Source organism: Agelaius tricolor, unplaced genomic scaffold, assembly GCF_023055355.1.
Source record: "Agelaius tricolor isolate 1412-34295 unplaced genomic scaffold, bAgeTri1.0.p SCAF_17, whole genome shotgun sequence".
Classification (NCBI taxonomy): Eukaryota; Metazoa; Chordata; class Aves; order Passeriformes; family Icteridae; genus Agelaius; species Agelaius tricolor.
In genome coordinates, this window is record NW_027269277.1 from 2,478,411 (window position 1) to 2,501,699 (window position 23,289).

The 23,289-nt window shown below is 41.1% G+C and overlaps 1 protein-coding gene across 3 annotated transcripts in view; it reads right to left on the bottom strand.

The window, feature by feature from the left end:
* Positions 1-23,289, bottom strand: part of PCDH11X (protocadherin 11 X-linked) — a 431,181-nt gene that overhangs the window by 104,805 nt on the left and 303,087 nt on the right. For 2 of the 3 annotated variants that reach the window (XM_071442168.1, XM_071442166.1), the window contains one exon: positions 20,890-21,088. The exons of the other annotated variant lie outside the window; for it this stretch is intronic. In XM_071442168.1, the coding sequence (XP_071298269.1) occupies positions 20,890-21,088 (199 nt within the window). The remainder of the gene's footprint in view (positions 1-20,889; positions 21,089-23,289) is intronic. 3 annotated transcript variants of the gene reach the window in all.

A 23,289-nucleotide genomic window follows, 5' to 3' on the forward strand; every position in this document is an offset into this window, starting at 1 on the left:
CTAGCAAAGAAAAATTGCTGGGTGAACATACAAACAGGCATTACACTTCAGTATGATAGAGGCTGTTTAGAGAATTTATCAAAAAAGGTGAAGGAATTAGGATTTCAGGTCAATAAAAAAGTATATAACTACACCAAACATTTTCCATTTTTAAACTTCTTTTCTGACTGGATTTCAATCGTCCTTTCAAAGGAGTCCAGTGACTAACATTCCTGCAAACAGCACCCGTTTGTGTTTACCCCTTTTCATGGCTGTTTAGACTGGGAAAATGAAACCCCACAGAAGCAGCTGCCAGGTGACTCAGGTGTTTGTCTGGCAGATATTATCAGCAGACAAAGCTCTGCTTATCTCCAGGTCTCCTCTGCTCTCCTGATTGCGATCTCATCTCCCTTGTCCTTGGCATCTCCTGCCTGCCACGACCTTCAGCTTGTTAAATGTTCTGTGGGAAGTTTATGGACTTTCCTTTATGGACTTGCCCATAACCTTGATTAAAAGCCTATGGGGAACCTGAATGCTGGAAAAAGCCCCTTGTTTGAAAAAAAAAGAAACTTGAGTACACTGTGCTGATTTCTGTTTCACTAATGGTATTTATAATCAGCAGTCACTGGCATGGAGACCAGAGGAGAAAATGATGAATCAAACTCATCTGGTTAATAATTATTGTGTGATCAGTACCTGATTTCACTAAGTGAGATTTTTGGGAGAAATGCTGAGAGGGAGTGGAATGCACATATAGAAAAAAAAATCAAAACATTTGAAAAATTCAAAAAATTCAAAGCAAATAGAGAAATATTCTTTACAGACCTACAGATTTTTTACCTTTGACCCCTCTGAAGAGGAACCCTGTCTCCACTGTGGAGATGGGGTTTCTGTGGGCTCAGGTTCCTCCATCCCCAAAGAATTGCTGCAGCCCTGCTCTGCCTGCAGCCTCCCAGTGCCTTGGATGTGCCTCCACACCTCAGACCCTGCATTCATTCTGGGTCCTCCACTTTTTACCAGTGAAACATGACAGGAAAACAAGCAGACAAACAAGCTGTCCAGGTGCTTCTCAGTGGTTTTTGCTGTCAGAGTAATTAACTCAGAGCCAGCTGAAAAGCAGCTCAGGGTGCTCAAGGAAATATCTGAGTCACTGCTGAGCATCTTTCAAGTTTCTATACAGTACAGGAGGCTCCCACCCCCTCAATCATTTACTTTGTCATTGTCTCCTTTTCTATTCTTGGTCTTTGTTCATCTTTCAATAATGGACAGAGATCCTTTATTTTATAATTGTCAGGGTGATTAAAAACCCATCAGGTAATTTTGTGCCTAACTATTATATCCTTCCTGCTTTAGGCTTCAAAATAATTTGTTCTGAGTGATAGACCTATTTCTGATCAAGACACACTAAATGGAAGATGTCAAATTTTATTGTGCCTTTGCAACTATATCAGTGCAAGATGCAGTAATTTTCTTCATCAGCATTTGGAAATTATCTCAATATGGGAGGAAAAGAGCATAAAAGACAAGCAATGTCAAGAATTAAAAGTGTGCTTGAGCCTTCAGTAGAGCTGCTGCAGGGGATCCTATACTGCCAGACACAATCCTCAATCACACATCAAATATTTGCCACATGACACTCAGAGGGTTTTGTGAAGACAGAGTCATCTGGCTGCAGTCATCTTCATCATATCCCAAGTGTAGTGGGACAAAGACATTCAAACCAGCCTTGCACGATAAATCAGATATAACATCAACTTTAACGTTTCAGTAAGTCTTTTTTCATAAAAAAACACCAGCCAGTGCTTTACTTTTAATTCTTCCTCAAATATATAATAACAGGAGGGTGAGTGAGATACAAATTCTAACTGTCCCAAGGCTCTTATTTCCAAGGAAATAAGAGAAATATTGCTAGCCTCAGGAAAACCTCCATCTTCATCATATTTGATTACCACAGATCACAGTACTTGAAGAAATGATAATGGAAATGAAAACATATGTTTCTGTCATTATTACTGTCTTTTATTTAACTGTCCTTGAACTGAAGTGACTTGATGTGCAGTTCTGTTTGCTATATACAATTCCAGAGATGTACATACAGATTCTATTAAACTATAATCATGCCTGCCTTTCTGAGTGGATTCCCCATGTGCTGCATTGATTGGGATCCCTGAGTAAGATGCAAACCACTGGAGAGCTTTAAACAGCTATATTCTTTCTAAAGTACTCTTTAATTAATGTTGTCTAGAGCACTAATTATGAAAGCTTGTAAAGCCTAAAGCCTGGAAACACTTATGCACCTACTTAACTGTGCTCATTCAGGGCAGACCCACTGAATTCCCTGGAAGTGCTCGGAGCAGATAATTTAGGTACAGAATTGTACCTTGTGTCCAGGCTGGCTGAGTCAGCATTTTGCCCTCTGATTTTGCCAATTTTTTACCTTCCAGGGGCAGGTCTGGCTTTCCCCAGCAAAGCTCCCTGAGAGTGCCTTGGAGAAAATGTTGAATGAAGCAAAACAGAGCCATCAGTCAGCGGGAGATGAGATGTATGCATCTGCAGATACATATGTTGAGATGCAAAAGTAATTTGTTCACATTATGGAGGCAGATAAATATGCAGAGATGTGCATATATGCAAGTAGATCTCCTCCACAGTGGAAAGTACTGACATTAGAATAAAAGCCAAATTACTGTTAGTGGAAAACTCCTAAATCTTTTTAAAATAGAATACTCACATTGCTAATTCTTTGCCTTTAACATTATAAACCATTTTTTTTTTTATATTTTGCTATACAGATTCCTGTCTGTTTAACTAACAGCTACAAACAGAAAAAAGAAGTTTTAACTGGATTACCAAACTTGCCATTTCTTAGTGGAAACAGAGGTTTTTGTTCAGCTCACTGCTCCCACAATTCCTACTGTTAGTGGAAAACTCCTAAATCTTTTTAAAATAGAATACTCACATTGCTAATTCTTTGCCTTTAACATTATAAACCATTTTTTTTTTATATTTTGCTATACAGATTCCTGTCTGTTTAACTAACAGCTACAAACAGAAAAAAAGAAGTTTTAACTGGATTAGCAAACTTGCCATTTCTTAGTGGAAATAGAGGTTTTTGTTCAGCTCACTGCTCCCACAACTCCTACACAGACCCCACAAATGCCATGGTCCTACATCCAGGCCAGCAGAGGCATCACCAGACCCTCCATGCAGAGGAGGATGGCAGGAATCACAGCACACATCCACACCCTCAGAGCTGATTCTGCCTTCATTTACATACTTAATTATCCCTGCAGTCCTCAGCAGTGGTGCCCTCCTGACAGGGCTGAGGACTCATTTCATACCAGGTGTGATTTCCTCGGGACAGCAGCCCCTGCTGCTGCCAGGGGTGGGCAGGAATTGTTTGCACTCTCTGAGGACCATGGAGCCTTTTCCCATCTCTCCTACAGTCCATTCCTGTAGCTGCTTTAGGAAATGCAGGAGTGACTGGGGAACTAAGAGAATACAAATGAGACATTATCATTTGATCTACAGAATTTCCTTAAAATTCCAAATCTTGCTACAGGAGCTCTCATGCATGCTGAACAGGAACACCATCATCATTAGATAATTACTCATTATAAATGAGCACAGGCTAAAGCCAGACATGCTGTTCAGCTTTCCAAGCACATACAAGTTTCAATGTTCAAATGAAAATACAATATAATTCAAAACTTGGGTTTTTTTCCTGATCAAAGGTGCTGAATTTACATACAGGTAGTTTGTTTTCCAGGTGACTGGGGAAAATGGGTCTCTGTAGAACTCAGCCACTGGCAGAGTTCTCAGATTTGAAACAAATTTCTCAGATTTGCAACAAATTTCTCCTTTTCTGTAGTACATTAAAGCTATAGGGGTGGCTGTACATTAGGAATGTTTTTTTATCTGAAAATCCAAGCACTCTCTTCAGCCACCCAAAATGCCTTCATGTTCAATTTATTTACATTTATTAATAGAAGATGGAATTTCTGAAGATCTATCACTTTATTTATTGCACTTCATAGTGAAATTGGGCATGGCTGTGCCTTCTACAGTGCTGCCCAGAGCTCCCTAATTTATGTCTTGCCTTTACAATTGCAAACAGCAATTGTAATGATTTATGGATTGACAGTTCTGGCTATTTACCACTTCACAGCTGCACCAGATTTGGTGAAAGATCATTTTGGGGACTGATCCCCCCTTTGGCCAGACAGAGCCTGGGTAATTTCTGCCCCAGTATGGACCCCAAAGTTAGACTGGGAAAATCTCAACAGAGCAGGAGTACCCAAAACCCCCTCTGGCAGCAGGGGCTCGCTCAGTGGTACACAGATCTTTAATAATCTGAGCTAAGTTTGATTTGTTTTGGGGAAAGATTACAAACTCATCATTCTGCTGCTGAATATGTGACCAAGCTGAAGCACAGGAAAGGAAAATGAGGAGAAAAGCTGTGCTGAGTGAACTGCTCTGTCCACAGCTCCAGAGCTCTTTGTTTCCCTCCTCAGAGCCATTCCTCTGTCTGCTCTATTTAATCAAGGCTGCAAATTGCCTTGTTCACTCAGGGTTGCTTGTATTTTTATTTTTATTTTTTTGCAAACAAAGCAGCACAATCAATGCAACATTACTGGTGCAGTTTATATATCTTACACATGAAACCAGAATTATTTTCACATCAAATAAACCAGGTCTTCTAGCTCAAGATTCTCAAACAGTAATTTACAAATACATTTTACAACTTCTGCTGGCACGAGCAGAAGTTACATAAATTACTGACACAAGGGGAGGAAAAAGGCAAGATCCATCAAGGACTGCAGAGAAAGATGCCTTATTCCTACAAAACACGAAAGAAAAGTGGAATCTCACTTTTCAGCTGAACTTCTCTTCTGGAAAGTGAATATTTTTTGCAGTAGAACTAAAACTCTGGGATTTCTCTTACTGACTTTACAGTTTTCTGTTTCAGAGCAGGATCTTAGCAGAAGCTCAGAGAAAACACTTAACATTCAAACACGTCCAAGAAATACCACCAATACTAGAGTAAGAAAAAAATCCAAAAAACAAAACCACATTTGTCTTCAAAGGGATTTCTGCTGAGAGAAAAATCTGGTTTATTTTTCTCCATTTGTTACCATGGACATCTGAATAATGATAGTATATTTTTACTGGAACCATCTTCTACTGCTGTGGGGGAAATAAAATAAAAAAAGTTTCCATCTGCCTTAAATCTGTCCCTCTTCTAGCAAGAAGCTACACTTGCCACAAAGACCATGATGGTTTGCATCAGGTACATTTGGAGTAAATACCTGAGAGAGATCTTGTCTCTACAGAAATATTTTAACAATGGAAAACGAATATACCTTAATTGTATATATATATATGTATACACATATATATATATGTGTGTATATATATATACACAAGTATATATTTTAAATATAAAATATATATTTATATATATTATGTATATATGTTATGTATATTATATATTATATATTATATATTATATATTATATATTATATATTATATATTATATATTATATATATTATGTTATATTATAAATATATATATTTATATGTATATAAATGTACATATATACACATATAAATATAAATATATACAATATTGTAAAATATTGCATATATTTTAAATACACAATATATATTTAAAAGCCTCTTTATGATATATCTTGAATATTTTTATGTAGTCACAGCTTCAGTTTGGCAGGGTTTTCATTTTTTTTAGTTTCTTTGCTTTTTCTCTAATCTCTTTCTTCCTTTTTACCAGCTCAGATTGAATGAGAAATGCTATCTTTAACCTTGAGATCCCTGTTCTTGTTGGTCTGTACCATAATCTTATTATTTAGAAGCAAATCTTGCTATTTAACATCTCACCTCAGCACGCAAAGCGCTGGTGGATTAGAGAATATTTCCTGGGGGGCAGAGGATGGAGTGACTGTGAATTAGAAATGCAGCTGCCTGGCTGGGCCAGTCTCACAGAAAATAAAATGTAAAAAATAATAATAAAAAAAATCTCTGTGACCCCCTGTTTACTCTTCTGTGCTTATTTGCAAATGGTGCATTCCAGGTCAGAGACTGCTGAGTGCAGAACATCAGAGCCACTTTCTCCCAGTGACTGGAAATTGTAGGGTGCAGTTACAGCCTAAAGGGAAATCAATTTTTAAAGCATAAACGCAGCACAGTTCTGTTCTATACATCCCAGAGCCTTCTCAGTGCTGCAGTGGAGATCTCCTGCATTCCATGGGAAATTTCTGAGCATGGGAAAGAAGAAAATGTGCCCTGCTTAGGACACAGGATCTCACCCTGGCACCATCGCTGGGAAATGGGGCAGTGGCTGCAACATCACCCGGGGGAAAACACCTGAAAGCACCTACAAAAACCTGAATACTCCTAAAAACACCTACAAAAACCTGAAAACACATGAAAACTCCTAAAAACACCTATAAAAACACCTACAAACACCTGAAAACACCTAAAATCACCTACAAACATCTACAAACACCTACAAAAACCTACAAACACTTGAAAACACCTACAAACACCTGAAAAAAAACCTAAAACCACCTATAAATGCCTAGAAAAAGCTAAAAACCACCTGAAAACACCTAAAAACACCTGAGAAAACCTAAAAGCACCCGAAAAAACCTAAAAACACCTGAGAAAACCTATAATCACCTAAAAACGCTCAGAAAAAGCTAAAAAACACCTGTAAACCCCTAAAAACAACTGAAAAAACCTAAAAAACACTTGAAACAACCTAAACCAACCTAAAAACACCTAGGAAAAGCTAAAAAACACCTGTAAACACCTAAAAACACCTACAAACACCTAAAAACACCTGAGAAAACCTAAAAACACCTGAGAAAACCTAAAACCACCTAAAAACGCTCAGAAAAAGCTAAAAAACACCTGAAAACACCTAAAAACACCTATAAAAACACCTACAAACACCTGAAAACACGTAAAATCACCTACAAACATCTACAAACACCTACAAAAACCTACAAACACTTGAAAACACCTACAAAAATCTAAAACCACCTGAAAAACCTACAAACACCAAAAAACACCAAACACCTGAAAACACTTACAAAAACCTACAAACAGCTAAAAACACCTACAAACACCCCAAAACACCTACAAAAACCTAAAAACACCTGAAAACACCTAAAAACACCTACAAAAACCTAAAAAACACCTGAAGAAACCTAAAAACACCTGAAGAAACCTAAAAACACCCAGAAAAAGCTAAAAAAAACACCTGTAAACACCTAAAAACACCTACAAAAACCTACAAACACCTGAAAAAACCTAAAAACACCTATAAATGCCTAGAAAAAGCTAAAAAAACCTGTAAACACCTAAAAACACCTACAAACACCTAAAAACACCTGAAAAAACCTAAAAACACCTAAAAACGCTCAGAAAAAGCTAAAAAACACCTGTAAACACCTAAAAACATTTACAAAAACCTACAAACACCTAAAAACACCTACAAAAACCTAAAAAACACCTGAAGAAACCTAAAAACACCAGAAGAAACCTAAAAACACCCAGAAAAAGCTAAAAAAAAACCTGTAAACACCTAAAAACACCAACAAAAACCTAAAAACACCCGAAAAAACCTAAAAACACCTATAAATGCCTAGAAAAAGCTAAAAAAACACCTGAAAACACCTAAAAACACCAACAAAAACCTAAAAACACCTGAAAAAACCTAAAACCACATATAAAACCACCTAGAAAAAGCTAAAAAACACCTGTAAACACCTAAAAACACCTACAAAAACCTACAAACGCCTAAAAACACCTACAAAAACTTAAAAACACCTAAAAACACCGACAAAAACCTAGAAATCCGTGGTGGCAAGAGCATTTAAGAGCAGAGGTGCTGAGTGTCCCTTGTCCCTGAGCCATCCCCAGGATGGTGGAGCATTAAAAGCTGCACTGAAACTGCAGCACGGTGCCACAGGGAAAGCTGCTGGCAGGGAAGTGAGAGCTCTGGCAGAGTGAAAAATTTCCTTTTCCATGGTCATGAAACCAGGCTGAAGCAGCCCCATCCATTTCAGACTTGTTAACCTTCTGTCTTGATGAAAATTAACAGCTACGGTTTCTGCTAAATAAATTCTGTGAATTTTACTGGATAAAGCATTCCTCTGTTCCTGTCAAAGAGTTGTGCAGCACAGCTGTTTTCTAACAAATCCCTATTTTTACTTGCTGACATTTGATTATCATTATGTATATGAGATTCTTCAGGCTGTGAAGCACGTTCTAACAAGAAATATTAATGCCCCCCCACATTTCCCATCTTTTATCCCTCTTCAGCAAGAATAGGTGTTATACAAAAGAGAAAACATCTGCTTCCTTGTATTATGATTTCTCTTGAACTCTTTAGATGGGAGATACAAAAGTGATAGCAGAGGTTAGAGATGAATGTGCAAAGCAGAACCATGTTCCTTTGTATCTGTGCTCCAAAGGGGAAACAAATCCTAAAATTCAATATTATAAAAAGCATAAAGAAAGAATTGTGAGGCGGGTTTTGCACTTTTAAAATCTTTCTGTACCTTAGCAGATGTAAAATAAAAAAAATAAATCAAAATGTAGGAGGAAGCATCTCATCCTTTGGCCAAAAGTTAAGATCTTTTAATTGTGAATCCTTTAATGGAAAACTGGATAATTCAATATCCAAGTGAATTATTTAACTGTTTATATGCTTTTAGACATGCAAATCATGCTGTAATAATCTAAACTCCTAATAAAGACACAACAGATGCAGTTCCATTCACAGGACAGAGCAACACAAGGAAAAGGACCTGCTTCATTTACAGATGGACCCTTTTTACAACACTCTGAATGCATTCCAGGTTAGGGCAATCAGGGGCTGATGGAGAAAGATTCCTGTGATCATCACAAAAAAGAGAAATAAGGAGCTAATTTTAGAGACAGAAGGATGAGAGGTCAGCCCCAGCAGAATCTGTAATCAGTGATGTTTGACCCTCTGTAAAAAAAAATGAGAATGTGTGTAAAGAAAAGCTTTAATATGGGTTCTAATGAGATAAAAATAATTTTTGCCTTTATAGTTTTCAAAGTGCTTTATCTCACCACTCCTATTTCCTTTTATTGCCACTGTTTTTCTTTATATGTACTATAACTAAGGAGGAGAGGCAAAGGTTGTCTTTCTATTTCTAAATAGTTCTTTGGTGTATGATTAGTGTGTGACATGAATAAAGCCTTTCTTGGTAGAGAAAGGTTTGCTTTCTTTTAAAGTATTAGATGAGGGCCAGACTTTATAGCATCTCACCCTATAGAGGACACATCTGCTGGGACACTGGGCTTGGAACATCACTCAGATAAAAGAAGAACTATTGAAATGGCATGATTGTCCTTGCTGGAGCCCCACAGACACAGGGTTATTTTGAATGAGAGGAACTGAAGTCCAGCAGACCATACAGCCATGCCCTTTTCCTGGAAATTGCATTTTGGATGGATCAGTTGGTGCTCCCTATATTAATTATTATTATTATTATTATTATTATTATTATTATTATTATTACTACTATTATTACTACTATTACGATTGTTATTACTGTTTATTATTAATATAAGGGCAGAACTTTAATTTGATGGCCCAAGGCTTTAAGCAGAGCTTTGGGCACTGCAAGGCCAAGGATCCCAGCAGAGCTGTTTGGCAGCGAGGCATGGCAGGAGCAATGATCCCAAAGGAGCAGGAAAGGCTGAGGGTTTATCCAGTTCTGCTCCACCTCACTGCCCCACCCCGTTATCCCATCCCAGCCAAGATATCTGGGATGCCTCAGCTGTTTAGCATGGCTGAAGTGACACAAACCTGAGGGACACAAAGGCATTTGCAAAACGCAGCCCTCAGGTCACTGTGGCTGGCCTCAAGCACGCAGGGGAGTTTTGCTTTGATTGTTTAAGATTTTCTAAGCTTTTAGATGTTTACATTTTTGTAGCAAACTTTCTCACACACTTTCTGTAGATAACTGATTGTTTTGAATTTTTTTTTTAATCAAAGAAGAGAAATTGAATAGACTGTTAGTTTGTCCAGTGTCTCTGAATTCCCCCAGGGTGGTGCTGGCCTGATCCTCCCCTCTCAGCCTGATCCTCCCCTCTCAGCTCCGGCCCACATTCACACCAGCACCAGCAGTGGAATTGAACCTTGGGCAGTCAGAGATCCCTGAGCTAAGTGGTTTTTACAGGTGAAATGGAAACAAGGCCTGATTTGCACGTGGAAGCAGTGCTAGCACAGCACAGGCTTGTGGTACAGATCTGCTCCACTTCTGTTCTACAAGTGTTTGTGATGGCTTCACTGCGATTGCACTGGGAGCAGAAAATCAGCCTAACAGCCACAATGTGCTCAGAGCCCACAAACACAGAGCAAAATTCTCTCTGTAGTCCTGGGATTTCCCCACCTAATTCCAACTGAAACACGGGAATGGATGTGTACAAACTGAGACAGCACGAGGCCGGGCTGAGAACTGTGAAATGGGTACATGAGAGTGGAGCTGCTGACTTCAGCAGCACACAGAGCTACCTCTGAAAACATTTAACACCAATTAGAATGTCACTTGAATTAATCAGAGCACTACTGACTCACACAGCACCAGGAATAAAGCAGAATCCCTGCAAAACCCTGCCACTAGCAAGGAAGCAGCGACATTATTTATGGGTATCGAACACAAGGGTGAGAATCTCAACCTCTGGTGTTATATAAATCCAAAAGTATAATCATAAATATTTTGCCCAGGTCTCTTCAGCTCAAGCCAGGCAAATATATTTTATTTTTGAGAATCAATGCATCACATCAGTGAGCTGCAGGGTTCACAAAAAGTGCCAGTGGCTGGGCCAGCAGCGGGCACAGGGACAGCAGCCCCTGTTCCCCCGATGAGGAGCCTGCACAAGGGGCTGGGGACCCTCCTTCCTTCCTTCCTTCCTGGGCTACAGCAAAGTCAAGGTTTGGACAGCAACCAGAAAATAAAAAAAGATCACAATGCCAATCATACAACCTCAAAGAAAGACAGAAAAAACAGCAGTTTATTTACAATACGCTGCTTTTCCAGACAGCTAAAAGTTATTTGAAGAGTAAAGGTTAAAATATCTCCCCTATTCAGGAATGTATGGATACAAATGACCTTTTGGGACAATTCTAGCTGTTCCTAATGCATGCTTCAAGACTGGATCAATCCTGTTTCCCTAACAAAAGTTAAATCAGATTAAAGGATGACCACATCTCACACAAACAAGAACAACAGTGACTGGGTTTATTGAGTTCATCAGCTTTGAGTCAGCAAATGATGTGACTTGAGATGCACCATCACTTGGGAATTTGCTTTGTTCAACATAGGCAATTTTTCTGTTTAATTTCTAAAACAGACTGGTAGCTGCAGACAGTCTTTAAATATATTTTGTGATATGTTTTTTTCATTAATCACAGTAGAAATCAAGTAATAAATTATGATGCTTCAAATCAAATTATAATTATGAATTTTTTCACATGGCTTAAATTATATAAAAGAGACAATTTTTTCCCCCATATTTCCATTTTTAAAACAGGAACTCAATGCTAAAAAAATCTTAATATTTGATATTGCTAAAAGCTTCTCTTGCAGTGACTGATTAGCTTGATTTGGTAGAAAAAATAGAAATTGCATCATCTGTGTTTTTCTGCTCTTAGAAGAAGAAAGAAGAGAAAGTTTGAGACAAAGTAGAGACACAGGCAGGCAGAGCTGAAAGGAGTTTGAAAAACTGGAGGGAAGGAATTTGTCCTCTCTCCTCCTCTGCCCCACCAGCCTGCTCACCACAGCAATAGATTTCAAAACTTTCATAAACAGAACAAATAGGATTATCCATTAGCATGTCAGCTTAAGTGATAACATAAATATATAGCACAGAGCATCTGCCACTAAATCACTGTTTATAAATGTCAGGTCTCATTTATTATTAAAAATACCCCCACCAAAAGAAATGCTTTAAAGGCTCCTCATTATTCCATGAGAAGCAAGTGAAGGTGGAGCTTTTCTTTCCCATCACTTTAGACAGAGTAACTTCTATTACAAACCTCAGTCAAGAATTTCATTAGGTTGCATTCACAAATATGTTAGCATTGCCTGAGTTACTCCATCCCACTATGCAGTCTAGAAATTCCAACATATTTTCCCCATTGATTTTCCTCATCAATCCCCATTGATTTTGCATGAAAGAATACAGTGCATCTCAGAAAACTTGCTTTTATCTTCCTTTTCTTCAAAGAGTAGAAAAGGTAGATCAAGATTTTATATTCTGATATCGGCAATAAAATATCTAAAATTTACTTTAAAAATAATTTATAAAGAGTGCTCCTTATACACAGAAAGTAAAAAAATTTAAAATTCAGTGTCTGTGTTTATAGTGCTGTGTTTGACTGAGAGGCCAATTGGGACAATCTTTTTGCTTTTGCATTTTTTAACTTAATTTGCTTTGTCCATCTTCCCCCTCTTTGTGTCAGCTGCTTTAATAACTCTTAAGTCAGGCACCCAGGGATCAAATTACCAAATCGTGGAATTATTTCTGAATATGCAATCTGTATCCTCTCAGGTACAAGTGAAAATCTGCTTGCAAAAGCCACTCATCTGTATCATTGCAAATTGACCTCTCCAGTCTGCCCTTTTAGCCACTCTCCAGGCAGGAACAAATCCAGAATATCATCATGCTTTGCTTTATAGGAGTTTCTCTTGGCTTCCTTCACTCCCTATAACTAAAACTATTTGAATAACTCCATAACTAAAATTATTTTTTATAAAAAACTCGTAGCTTATAGACAATAACTGTTATAACTAAAATTATTTTTAGAAACAAAGAGCTGAAATATCTTGAGAATCCACACAGCTTCAAGCTTCAGTGCCCTCAAACATGTCCCAGGCAGGCAGAAACCGCCCCCCTAAGGGAGACACACCTGAAAACAGGAGTGGGGAGCTCGTCCTGGAGGGGATCTCTGCCAGACCCCCCGAGTTTTTAATCCCACAGAGCTCATCCTGGAGGGGATCTCTACCAGACCCCCCGAGTTTGAAATCCCACAGAGCTCATCCTGGAGGGGATCTCTGCCAGACCCCCCGAGTGTTTAATCCCACAGAGCTCATCCTGGAGGGGATCTCTGCCAGACCCCCCGAGTTTGAAATCCCACAGAGCTCATCCTGGAGGGGATCTCTGCCAGACCCCCAAGTTTGAAATCCCACAGAGCTCATCCTGGAGGGGATCTCTGCCAGACCCCCCGAGTGTTTAATCCCACAGAGCTCATCCTGGAGGGGATCTCTGCCAGACCCCCCGAGTTTGAAATCCCAGAGGGGTTTGAGCCCTCAGAGGTGGCTCTGGAGGCTCCCAGCTGTGATTCATGGTGCTCTCAGCGGGGTCACTGCTGGGCTGGCACTTCACAGAGTGCTACAGAGCCCTGCTCAGCCATTACATTCCCCCACCTACATGCAAGCTAATTTGATTAAAGGTAGAAGATCAATCAAACTCTATTGCCTCAGAATGATTAATTACCTCAGCACTTTCTGACTTAATTATTAGTGTTCAGCCATGGGGTTAGAAAAGCCCAATACAGCAGGAGTTAAAGGGCCCAATAGGCAGATGTGGGAGACTGGGATGTGTTTTAGCCTGAGATTTGTTATCTTTAACTAATGACAGCTTCTTTCTTTTTTATTCAAGCTAGGCCTAAGTGTGTTTATAACTCAGCAGCAACCAAACTAAAATATTGCATTTCAACCTTTCTGGGGAAATAAAAAGTACAGAAGATGGGAAGGAAAAAAACTGAAAGCATAGTTAAAAAAAAAAATCTATCTGTTGGCAGTCCAGTTTTTGGACAGGGAACAAGAAACTTAAGACTTTGTAGATTTACTTTTTCTTATGCCCCAGCATGAGGTCTGAAATCCAGCTGCCAGAGCATCTTATTGATGATGTTTAAAGAGTATATTTCAGCAACTGCAGAGTTTCTGATTATCAGACAAGTCAGCATGGCAGAAAACTCGGGCATTTTTCCCAGGGACAATGAGCTCCCTGTCTGCAGCCCTGTGCTGTGACCCTTTCCTCTCCTGCAGGCAGAGTTACAGCACCCCCAGGCTGTCCCTGAGCTGCTGGCAGGGCTGGGGACAGCAGGGCGAGCTCCTGTCACACCCCTGGCTGATGGTGGCACGGCCACGCTCCCAGCCTGGTGGTGCCCAGCCCTGTGTCCAGCCAATGGTGGCATGGTCACACTGCCAGCCTGGTGGTGCCCAGCCCTGTGTCCAGCTGGGGCTGCAGCCAATGGTGGCATCGCCACACTCCCAGCCTGGTGGTGCCCAGCCCTGTGTCCAGCCAATGGTGGCACGGCCACACTCCCAGCCTGGTGGTGCCCAGCCCTGTGTCCAGCTGGGGCTGGAGGCAATGGTGGCATGGCCACACTGCCAGCCCGGTGGTGCCCAGCCCTGTGTCCATCTGGGGCTGGAGCCAATGGTGGCATGGCCACACTGCCAGCCTGGTGGTGCCCAGCCCTGTGTCCAGCCAATGGTGCCATGGCCACGCTCCCAGCCTGGTGGTGCCCAGCCCTGTGTCCAGCCAATGGTGCCATGGCCACACTCCCAGCCTGGTGGTGCCCAGCTCTGTGTCCAGCCAATGGTGGCATGGCCACGCTCCCAGCCTGGTGGTGCCCAGCCCTGTGTCCAGCCAATGGTGCCATGGCCACACTCCCAGCCTGGTGGTGCCCAGCCCTGTGTCCAGCCAATGGTGGCATGGCCACACTCCCAGCCTGGTGGTGCCCAGCCCCGTGTCCAGCTGGGGCTGCAGCCCAGAGCACAACTGAGGCTCAGCAAAGCTCAGAGGTTCAGCCCCGGATTTCCCATTCCCAGCCTTGAAGGGTCACCTCTGGTGTGACACACTGGGTTTGCTGCTCTCACACACAGAGGATTAATTTGCCCTCTCTCTCACAAGTTTATCAAGCTCCTTTTTACAGCCAGGCTGAATTCTCTTGCCCTGCTTCTGTACTTCCTCACTGCTCTCATCTGCAGCCCCCAAATTTCCAGCCCATTCCCAGGAACCAGCCCAGGGCTGTATTTTGGTTTCCCCTCCCTGCTGTGGTGTGAGAGCAGCCCCAGGCAGCCTTTACCTTGCAATTTGAACGAGCCAATATTAATTCCTTTCTCTGTATATGGGCATCCCATTCCCCTGTCATTAATAATATTTCTTTATGCCTGTTTCTCATGAGAATTCACCTTTCTTTAGTGTGGGAAGCCAACTCTATTCATAACAGGCCTGTTATGGTGTCAGCCACCCCCTGGGTTTTTTTCTTTTCTCCTTTTTTTTCCCTCTGCTAGGAGTAACCCAGGATTTTTTCACAGTCACATTAGGTATTGGTGATTTATAGTTTATCTTTGTAATACTCAGTTGGTTTTTTTCTTTATGTCATTTTCAGCTGGTGATTTATATACTAGTTACATACAGCAGCTCCTATGAGAATGACTCTCAACTATTAGATTTCATCCCACTGCTATTACTTCAAATCCTTAGCAAAATCCAATTCTCGTGTCATGCACACCTCCTCCTCTATTGTCAGTGATGCTTGGCTTTGAGCTGCTGGAATATTTCATTGACACATTCCTGCTTTTTAATGCCAAACTCCTTAATGAAGATAATTATGGAGATTTTTCCATTCTTGTATTATTCTACATCTTTTCATTCTTAATTATTAATGCTCCACCCTAATGTCATAATAACAGTTTTAGTCCTTAAATATATATATATAGATGAACTGTACATGTATTCCCCAATGTTGAAAATACATACCATGGAAGTGAGATAATGGAGCTAATCTCATCCTACTCTTGGGAATCCCATGACACCATTTATTACATTATATTTTTATATATATATCAATTTCTTTGGAAATTCTTTCCAGTAGTGGAGCTTGACCAGAGCTTTATTTTTTTCTTGACACTTTGTGTGTGAGAATTACAGAAAAATAAGGCAAACACTATCAGTTTTGATATCCTGGGAGGAGGATTATCTCCTCTCCTCCACATGAATGCACTGAACCTGCTCTGACTTTTAGTGCCATTATCATCACTCTTCATCAGCCTGCCTTTGTGCTCATCAACATCATCCTTATCGAAATTAAGTCAAGGTGAAAGTGTTCTTTTAATTTTGAGGAAGAAATGTGTGCTGTCTTTAATCATGAGCAGATTGCAAACCTCCCTCTTATGTGGTCAAACACCACAGGCTGCAGTCTCAATTCTTCCTAGGACTGATTCTCTGGTGATCACTGAAAGCCAGCAGAGCTTTGCCCCAGGTCAGCTGCTCCTCATTTCCCCATGTGCTGTCCACAAGCTGTGGGACAAATAGAACTGGGGAATCCATGGATCTAAAATTTACCTTTCCCCCTCCCCAGGGGTTGAACCCACAGGCATTCTGTCACCATGATATCTTCTGAAAAATCCTCTTTGCCCAGGATTTTCTCCTGAGAAGCCGAGAGGCCTCAGAAAAGAATGAAAACAATAATTATATCATTGCTTGGGAATATGGTCTGGAGATTGCTTACCAACAGGTGCATCTTTGATTGGTTCTGTGTGAATTGTTTTTAATGAATGACCAATCACAGTCCAGCTGTGTTGGACTCGGAGGAGTCAGTCACGAGCTTTCATTGTCATTCTTGTCAAGCCTTCTGATGTCTCCTATCCTTTCTCTTTCTCTAGTATAGTTTTAGTATATAATCTCTTAATATAATATAATATAATATAATATAATATAATATAATATAATATAATAATATATCAGCCTCTGAGAACTTGGAGGCAGATTTTTATCTCTCACCTCGTCCTGGGGACCTCACAACACCACAGAATTCCTCAATCCAGTCCCACCTGAACAGCTCTTGGACAGTGTGAAGGTGTGATTGGGAGACAAGAATAATCAGCCAGACACCCCTGGCAGCACCAGCTTGGCACGGCCACAAACTTGTGGTGTCTCTGATTCCCCTTTAGCTCTACACTTGCTGATTTTCAATGCAACTTCCTTGGCTTATTAGCCACTAATTCACGTTAAATATTCTTCATGGAGACCCCTTCTCCTTAATACACCAGTTTGCTTCTCTTTGAGACCCTGAAATCTCAGTGTGATTTGCCTCATTAACTTTAATTTTCAGCTAGCTTTGTTTATACTTCCATTTTCTTCATACAAAATGATGCTATTATTTAATTGCAGATTACTTTCAGGTTTTCTGGCTTCCCCTCCACACTCCCTGTCCCCAGGCTGCAATCATTCCTCTTGCTCTGCCCAATTTCTTGGCTGAACTAGTCATATTCTATTTTTCCTCCAAACAAAAAGTGAAATAATTTTATTGTCTAGAGGAAGGAAAACAGATTCGATAGGGCTATAAAAACAGGTGAAGCATGAAAATTTGTCATTAATATCTTACACATGTATTAAATAACCCAACAGAGCTGAGGTTTACGTGCCCCTTTCAACCCCTTTGATCAACATCACTGCTTACAGCCACGGAGAGGGCACCACTGGGAGAGAATTTACCAGGGAAGTCCAGACACAGAGAATTTGCTGGTCTTTGTCAATGCTTGAAGTGTGTTTTGTATTTAAACAGAGGGGAAAAATATGGTTTGGTTAAAATCCTTAGCATAAGGAGTTGTTGGAGCATCATTATTTGAGCAACTTATGAGGAGAAAATATCTGAATACCACGTACAAGAGTGCTGTTACTTAAGGATAAGGTTCTCTACAACCCTACATGCTTTTTTATTTTACTATTTACTTAGTGTGACAGTTTATTGCCATCTCTTCCTTATGATGCATCTACCACATTGAACTTTATGTTTTTCTAAGGAAGGAACTAAAAGTAAGAGAAGACAAATCATTTTAAATAGCTTATTTCTAATTTTAATTAGCACAGTCAATTAATTCCAAAGGTTTACATATAAATTTCTCACAGTTTTCCAACCGCTATAACCTTACAGTTATTTTTTTTTCCCCTCCTTGCTTCAGTCCTGTATTGGATGTGAATTTGTAAAGCTTCCTCTCACCAATATTTCTCAGGCTGTTTTTTTCTTTATTTTATTTTGTTATGCTCATCTTTCCCAGTGTTTTGCAATAAATGCTTAGTTATTGCTAGCAAATGGAAAGCTCCAAAAATGCAACAATTTCCAGTATTAGAGAAACAAATAACACTGAAGGACTGTAGTCAGGAAAAGCAAGAGGAAGAAAACACTTTTGAACGTGGCCATGAGTGATGCCACAGGAGCTTTCATTGGGCACTTGGCTGGTTCTGGACATTCCTGACATCATTTCAGCCCAAATTTCTCTCCTTGGCAGGCAAATTTGAACTAAATCCCCACCAGGTGACAAATCAGACAATGTTTCAGATTAAGATAGGTCAGATATTAAAGATGTTGGGAGGCAATGAAGGCCATGCTTGTTCTGCTGTATGAGCTCAGATTACCTGACTGGATTTTCCTGTCTCTTTTAACATTTTAGTCCATGAAGGACGACAAGAAATGCTGTGAATGCATCAAGCCACTCCAAATTAGAGTAAAGAAAAAACACCAACCAAAAATCCAGCAGAAGATTGCAGAGGAAACCATCAATTCAGAGCTATTTTTACTGTTTCACTGCTGGCTAAATGTGTCCTGCATGCACAAGTGAACCACATGGACCTCAGGCTCATCAGATATTTTGGGTTGCTGTCATCTGCACCAAGTCACTTTGCAGCAGCACATTGGACACAAATATGCTGTGGGTCTTCCCCTTTTTCTGCTTTTTTGTTCCTGCCACTAGATACTGCATTAATATAATATATAAAAAATATATAAATATATAAAATATATATAAAATATATAAAATATATCAATATATAAAAATATATTAAATATATAAAAATATATTAAATATATAATATAATAAAACACTAAAAAGGGCCACAAAAGAAGCTCTCCCTGCTGTAACCATCGTGCCACTTCAATTAAATTGTTTCAATAAGACACAAGTTGGAAAGGAAGAAAAATCTTCACATAAAATAAACTCCAATTAAACTGTGACTTCAAGTTTAAAACTGAACTGTCAGGTAATTAGACAGGTGATTAAACTTCCTTCAACTTCACACTTGGAAAGACATCTGATGCCTGCTTAGCCTGCTCACAGGGATGTGTGGCAGTGACATTCAGATGTCAGAGCTGAGTTGCTTTTAGAGCCACACTCTACAGGAGTCAGGGTGCACATTTATTCTGAAATAAAAAAAAAAAACAACAAACAAACAAAAACAACAAAAACCAAAACCAACAAAAAACCTGGGCACTAAAAGCATTGGCAAATCCCAAACCTAAGCCTCTTTGTAAATGGCAAGAGGAGATGCACATGCCTGCTCTGTGTAGAACTCCTCTACACCAGCTCCTGTCCCATGCAGGAAAGGCCCTGGGCACTGATTTCCTCTACATCATTCTCACTGCAGTAAAGTATAAATATCAGTTATGAGCAACAAAAAGAGCTGGAAATAAAGTTCAGACCATGAATATGCAAAGCAAAAGCAGCAAATAATATATGACTTGATATTTTCTCTCCTTGGGGATAGATTTGTAGCCCTTTAGAGCTTAACTCTGTGAAGAACCCAGTCTGACTGCCTAGAATATTGGTATATTACAGCCTCAAATGCATAAAGCAAATGATGATTGTTTCCAACACAAGACCAAAAAAGCTGATGGTTCTTTCTTTTCAAGCTGTCTATCAACTTGAAAACCATAATATTCTGCCATTATTTCAGTAAACATATCACCTTACAAATTTTAAAGTTAAACTTAGGTAATAGTTTACAAATGAAAGAAAAAGAGGACACACCTCACGTGTGCAAAAAGCCCCTGAGGCTCCAGTCCTGGGCAGCAAAGGCAGAGGTGATTTCCAAGAGCCAGGCTGAATGTGGCACAGCCAGCTCGGAGTGGCAGGGAATGCTCTCTGCTGGATTTGCCACTGCAGAGTGTAGCTGCCTTCTACAGCTATTTCAAGTGCACAGCACTCACTAATTCATTCCTCCTGGTACACTACAGCAGCTGAAATCCACCTTTTGGGCCAGGTTTTGCCCAGAACAGATGTATTTTCAAATCACTTATTAAGCCGCTAACAAGGCCTTGGAGGCTTAGAGACATTCAGGTGTCTCTCCATCAATGGCACGGTTCAATTTAATCCAGATAAGGAGCCTCTGGACAATTAACAGCTGACTAAAGTTCAGTGGAGTCTCCAACTGGCTATCACATCACAGCACAGGGAGCAGAGCCAGGGCCCACAGCTCCTGCTCCTGTTGATTTTCCCCGTTTCTGACATCACAAAGAGGCAGTGGCAATGGCAGAAGATGACAAACTCTACTGAGATTATTACTACACACCATTGCTGCTTTCAGAGGGCAAATCAAGACACCCTTATTTCTGGAGGCTGCAGTCCTTTCACAGAGCTGCTCATCACCCATGAGTTAAACTACAGCACACAGCAGTGTCGGAGAGGGAAACGTTAAAAAATGTGAATTCCCTCGGCGCGGTATTTATGACCATTAGGGCAGCAGCGCTAACCTCCTCAGAAAGCTGCTCTGTGCCCAGCACAGCAGCTCCATAAAAACACCAGCTCATCCATAAACCCTTAACAGCCCCAAGTGTTTTATTCCCAACAGCCAGCCCGACCTCCCACTTTCAGAAGCAGAAGTCAGCACTTAGCGCTTCTTCAGCCGCGCTAAAACCAACGCTCACTTTTAATAATTACCCACAGGAACAAAAAGCCTGATCGGTTGACTGATTGATAGATTGATTGGCTGACTGATTGATAGATTGATTGGCTGACTGATTGCAATGATGGGTGAGGTGAGCAGAGCTCTGCACTTACTGGACTCGGGGTCGGAGTTGCCGTCTCCCTCGGTGCGGCTGTTGGGCGACGCCTGCTCGTAGAACTCGTCCTGGGGGAAGCCCAGGGGCAGCGGGTGGGAGGCGCTGGCCCCGCTCGAGGGCTCGTGGTCTCCGAGCCCGCTGTCGCTGCAGCTCTCCTGGGAGCCGTCGGGCAGGTGGAAGGTGACCCGGCGCTGGGGCTACAAGGAAGGAACAGAACGACAACGGTTTCCACCACGGTCATTGCTCAACGCAGCCAATTTAGGAAATGTATTGCTTTGGTTATCTGCCGAGGATGCGGTACCCAGAGCTGTGCACAATTTCAGGCTTTCATGAGCTGCTTTCAAACCCGCTGCACCTGACAGCACTGCTTGCTGCTGGGTTTTAAAAATGTAAGCCCTGATGCAAAATGAAAGACACCTCAAACTAAAGAGATTCTGTCAGACTTCACAAGTCTTTGGATACCTTTTGAATATTGGCTTGGAGATTTCAATCACTTTTTGAGGCTCAATTTATTTCACTGCTGAGTTTTCTAGTTTTCAAAAAACATTTTCTTTCCCATTAAAAGCTGTTCCACACTTTTGGGCCTAAAGAATGTGACACATTTATAATGCTGTTGGATTCTTCTGAGGCAGAGAAAGAACAAACAACAACAAGTCTTCTGTATTGAAAACAATTTCAATAGATTTTGCACAGGCGTTAAGCTAATGAATGAAAAGCAGATTCCCCTGCTCTCCTTCAGATATTTCATTACAACTCCTTTGATTTTTGTTGTACCACAGACCTGTAACCTAACTGTAAAAGGCTGGGAGCTGGGAACCAGGGAGCTGAGGATGGAAAGCACCTCAGCCCACATGTGGAAGGAAGAGCCAGATGAAACAAAGCACCAGGCACAGGACAGAGTTTTCATTGCCTAAGCGACCCTGCATGATTTAGGAACTGAATTTCTGAAATGTAAATCTCTCCCAGTATTAAAAGAAAATATGAACAAAAAATAAGCAGCTCTCCTGCTCATTTTGATGTGTCTGATATCCATGTTTTGCAAACTCAAAACAGGAAGATTCAAAAAAACCCTGAAAAACAAACTGTTCCAAATATTCTTAGGTTGTTGTTACTCAAAATTCCACTTGAAAGGCAATGCAAAACTTTCTGGATGCAGAACTGCTGGGATTAGCAAAATTGAAGACCAGACTTTTGACGCAATTATGCACAGAAAGTATATAGCGTTTCTAACAGAGCAGATGTTGCCAGGGGTCCCTAGATATTTGGTTCCTATAGGGTGGTGGTGTTGAAAACATTCAATTACATTGAGTTTTTTGCTAATTACGTTGAGTTTTCAGCTCCTCCACTTTTGCAAGTCTCTTTTTGTCACGGTGACATTGTTCCACATGCCCACAGACAGCTGCTGTGCAGCGCGTGCAGCCGAGAACACGCAGCACCAGCCTCACCTGTGCCATCCCTGACAGATGAGAGTGACAGCCCTTCCTAACAGCCACCAGGAAGGCACTCAGGGCTTTCCCAGAAAACCTGTTTGAGTGCCTCACCACCGCTAATGGAGAGCTTCTCTCCTAATGTGGAACCTGCCTCTTTCTTGTTACAAAATAAATCACTCCTTCAGTCCCATCCATCACGGTCTGCTTATTCCCACTCATCTTTCTGGCATTTGGCACTTTATTCTGCTTCAGAATAAACAGACCTTATTATTTCAATCTGTCAGGTGCTCCTGCTCTCTCTGGCTGCTCCCCCCGTGCAGGAGCTCACTCACAGCTCCAAGTTCTGCCCAAAACCCTGCACCCAGCCCCAGCCAAGCTCCTGACAGCCCTGAGCAGGATCAGTTCACTCCTCCTGCAGGCTCCCTTGCCACGGCAGCACAACACATTTGTGTCCTTGCCAACCATCAGAATGCCCAGGTCCTCTCTATTGATCCTCTCCTCCTTTTTGGCTATTGCCATCGATTGCTGCAGCCTGAGCGTGGCACTTTGCCTTCATTGTTCCTGCCTTTCCCTTCTTCCAGATGATTTCATCCCTTGCCTTCCAGTCCTGCTTTCCTGTTTATCAGATTTGCGGATTTTAGACTCTCCCTCATCTGGCAGATCGTTGAGAAACATTGGAACAGATCAAGCCAAGACATAGCAGTTGAGCTCTGAAGAGCTGAACACAGAACGGATCCCAATTCCATGGGGTGGAAATGGGAGAAGAAAACCCCTCTGTGGCTGCTGGGACAGCCTGGCAGCCAGCTGGGAAAAGGTTCAGGAGGTGAAAGGGTCCCAGCTGACACCCCCAAGTGCCCCAGGTGGTGAAAGGGTCCCAGCTGACACCCCCAAGTGTCCCCACTGCCCTTTTGGGGTCACCAGAGCTGCTCACTGAACTCCAGAGCTGGCTGCCTGCAGCTGCCCCAGGG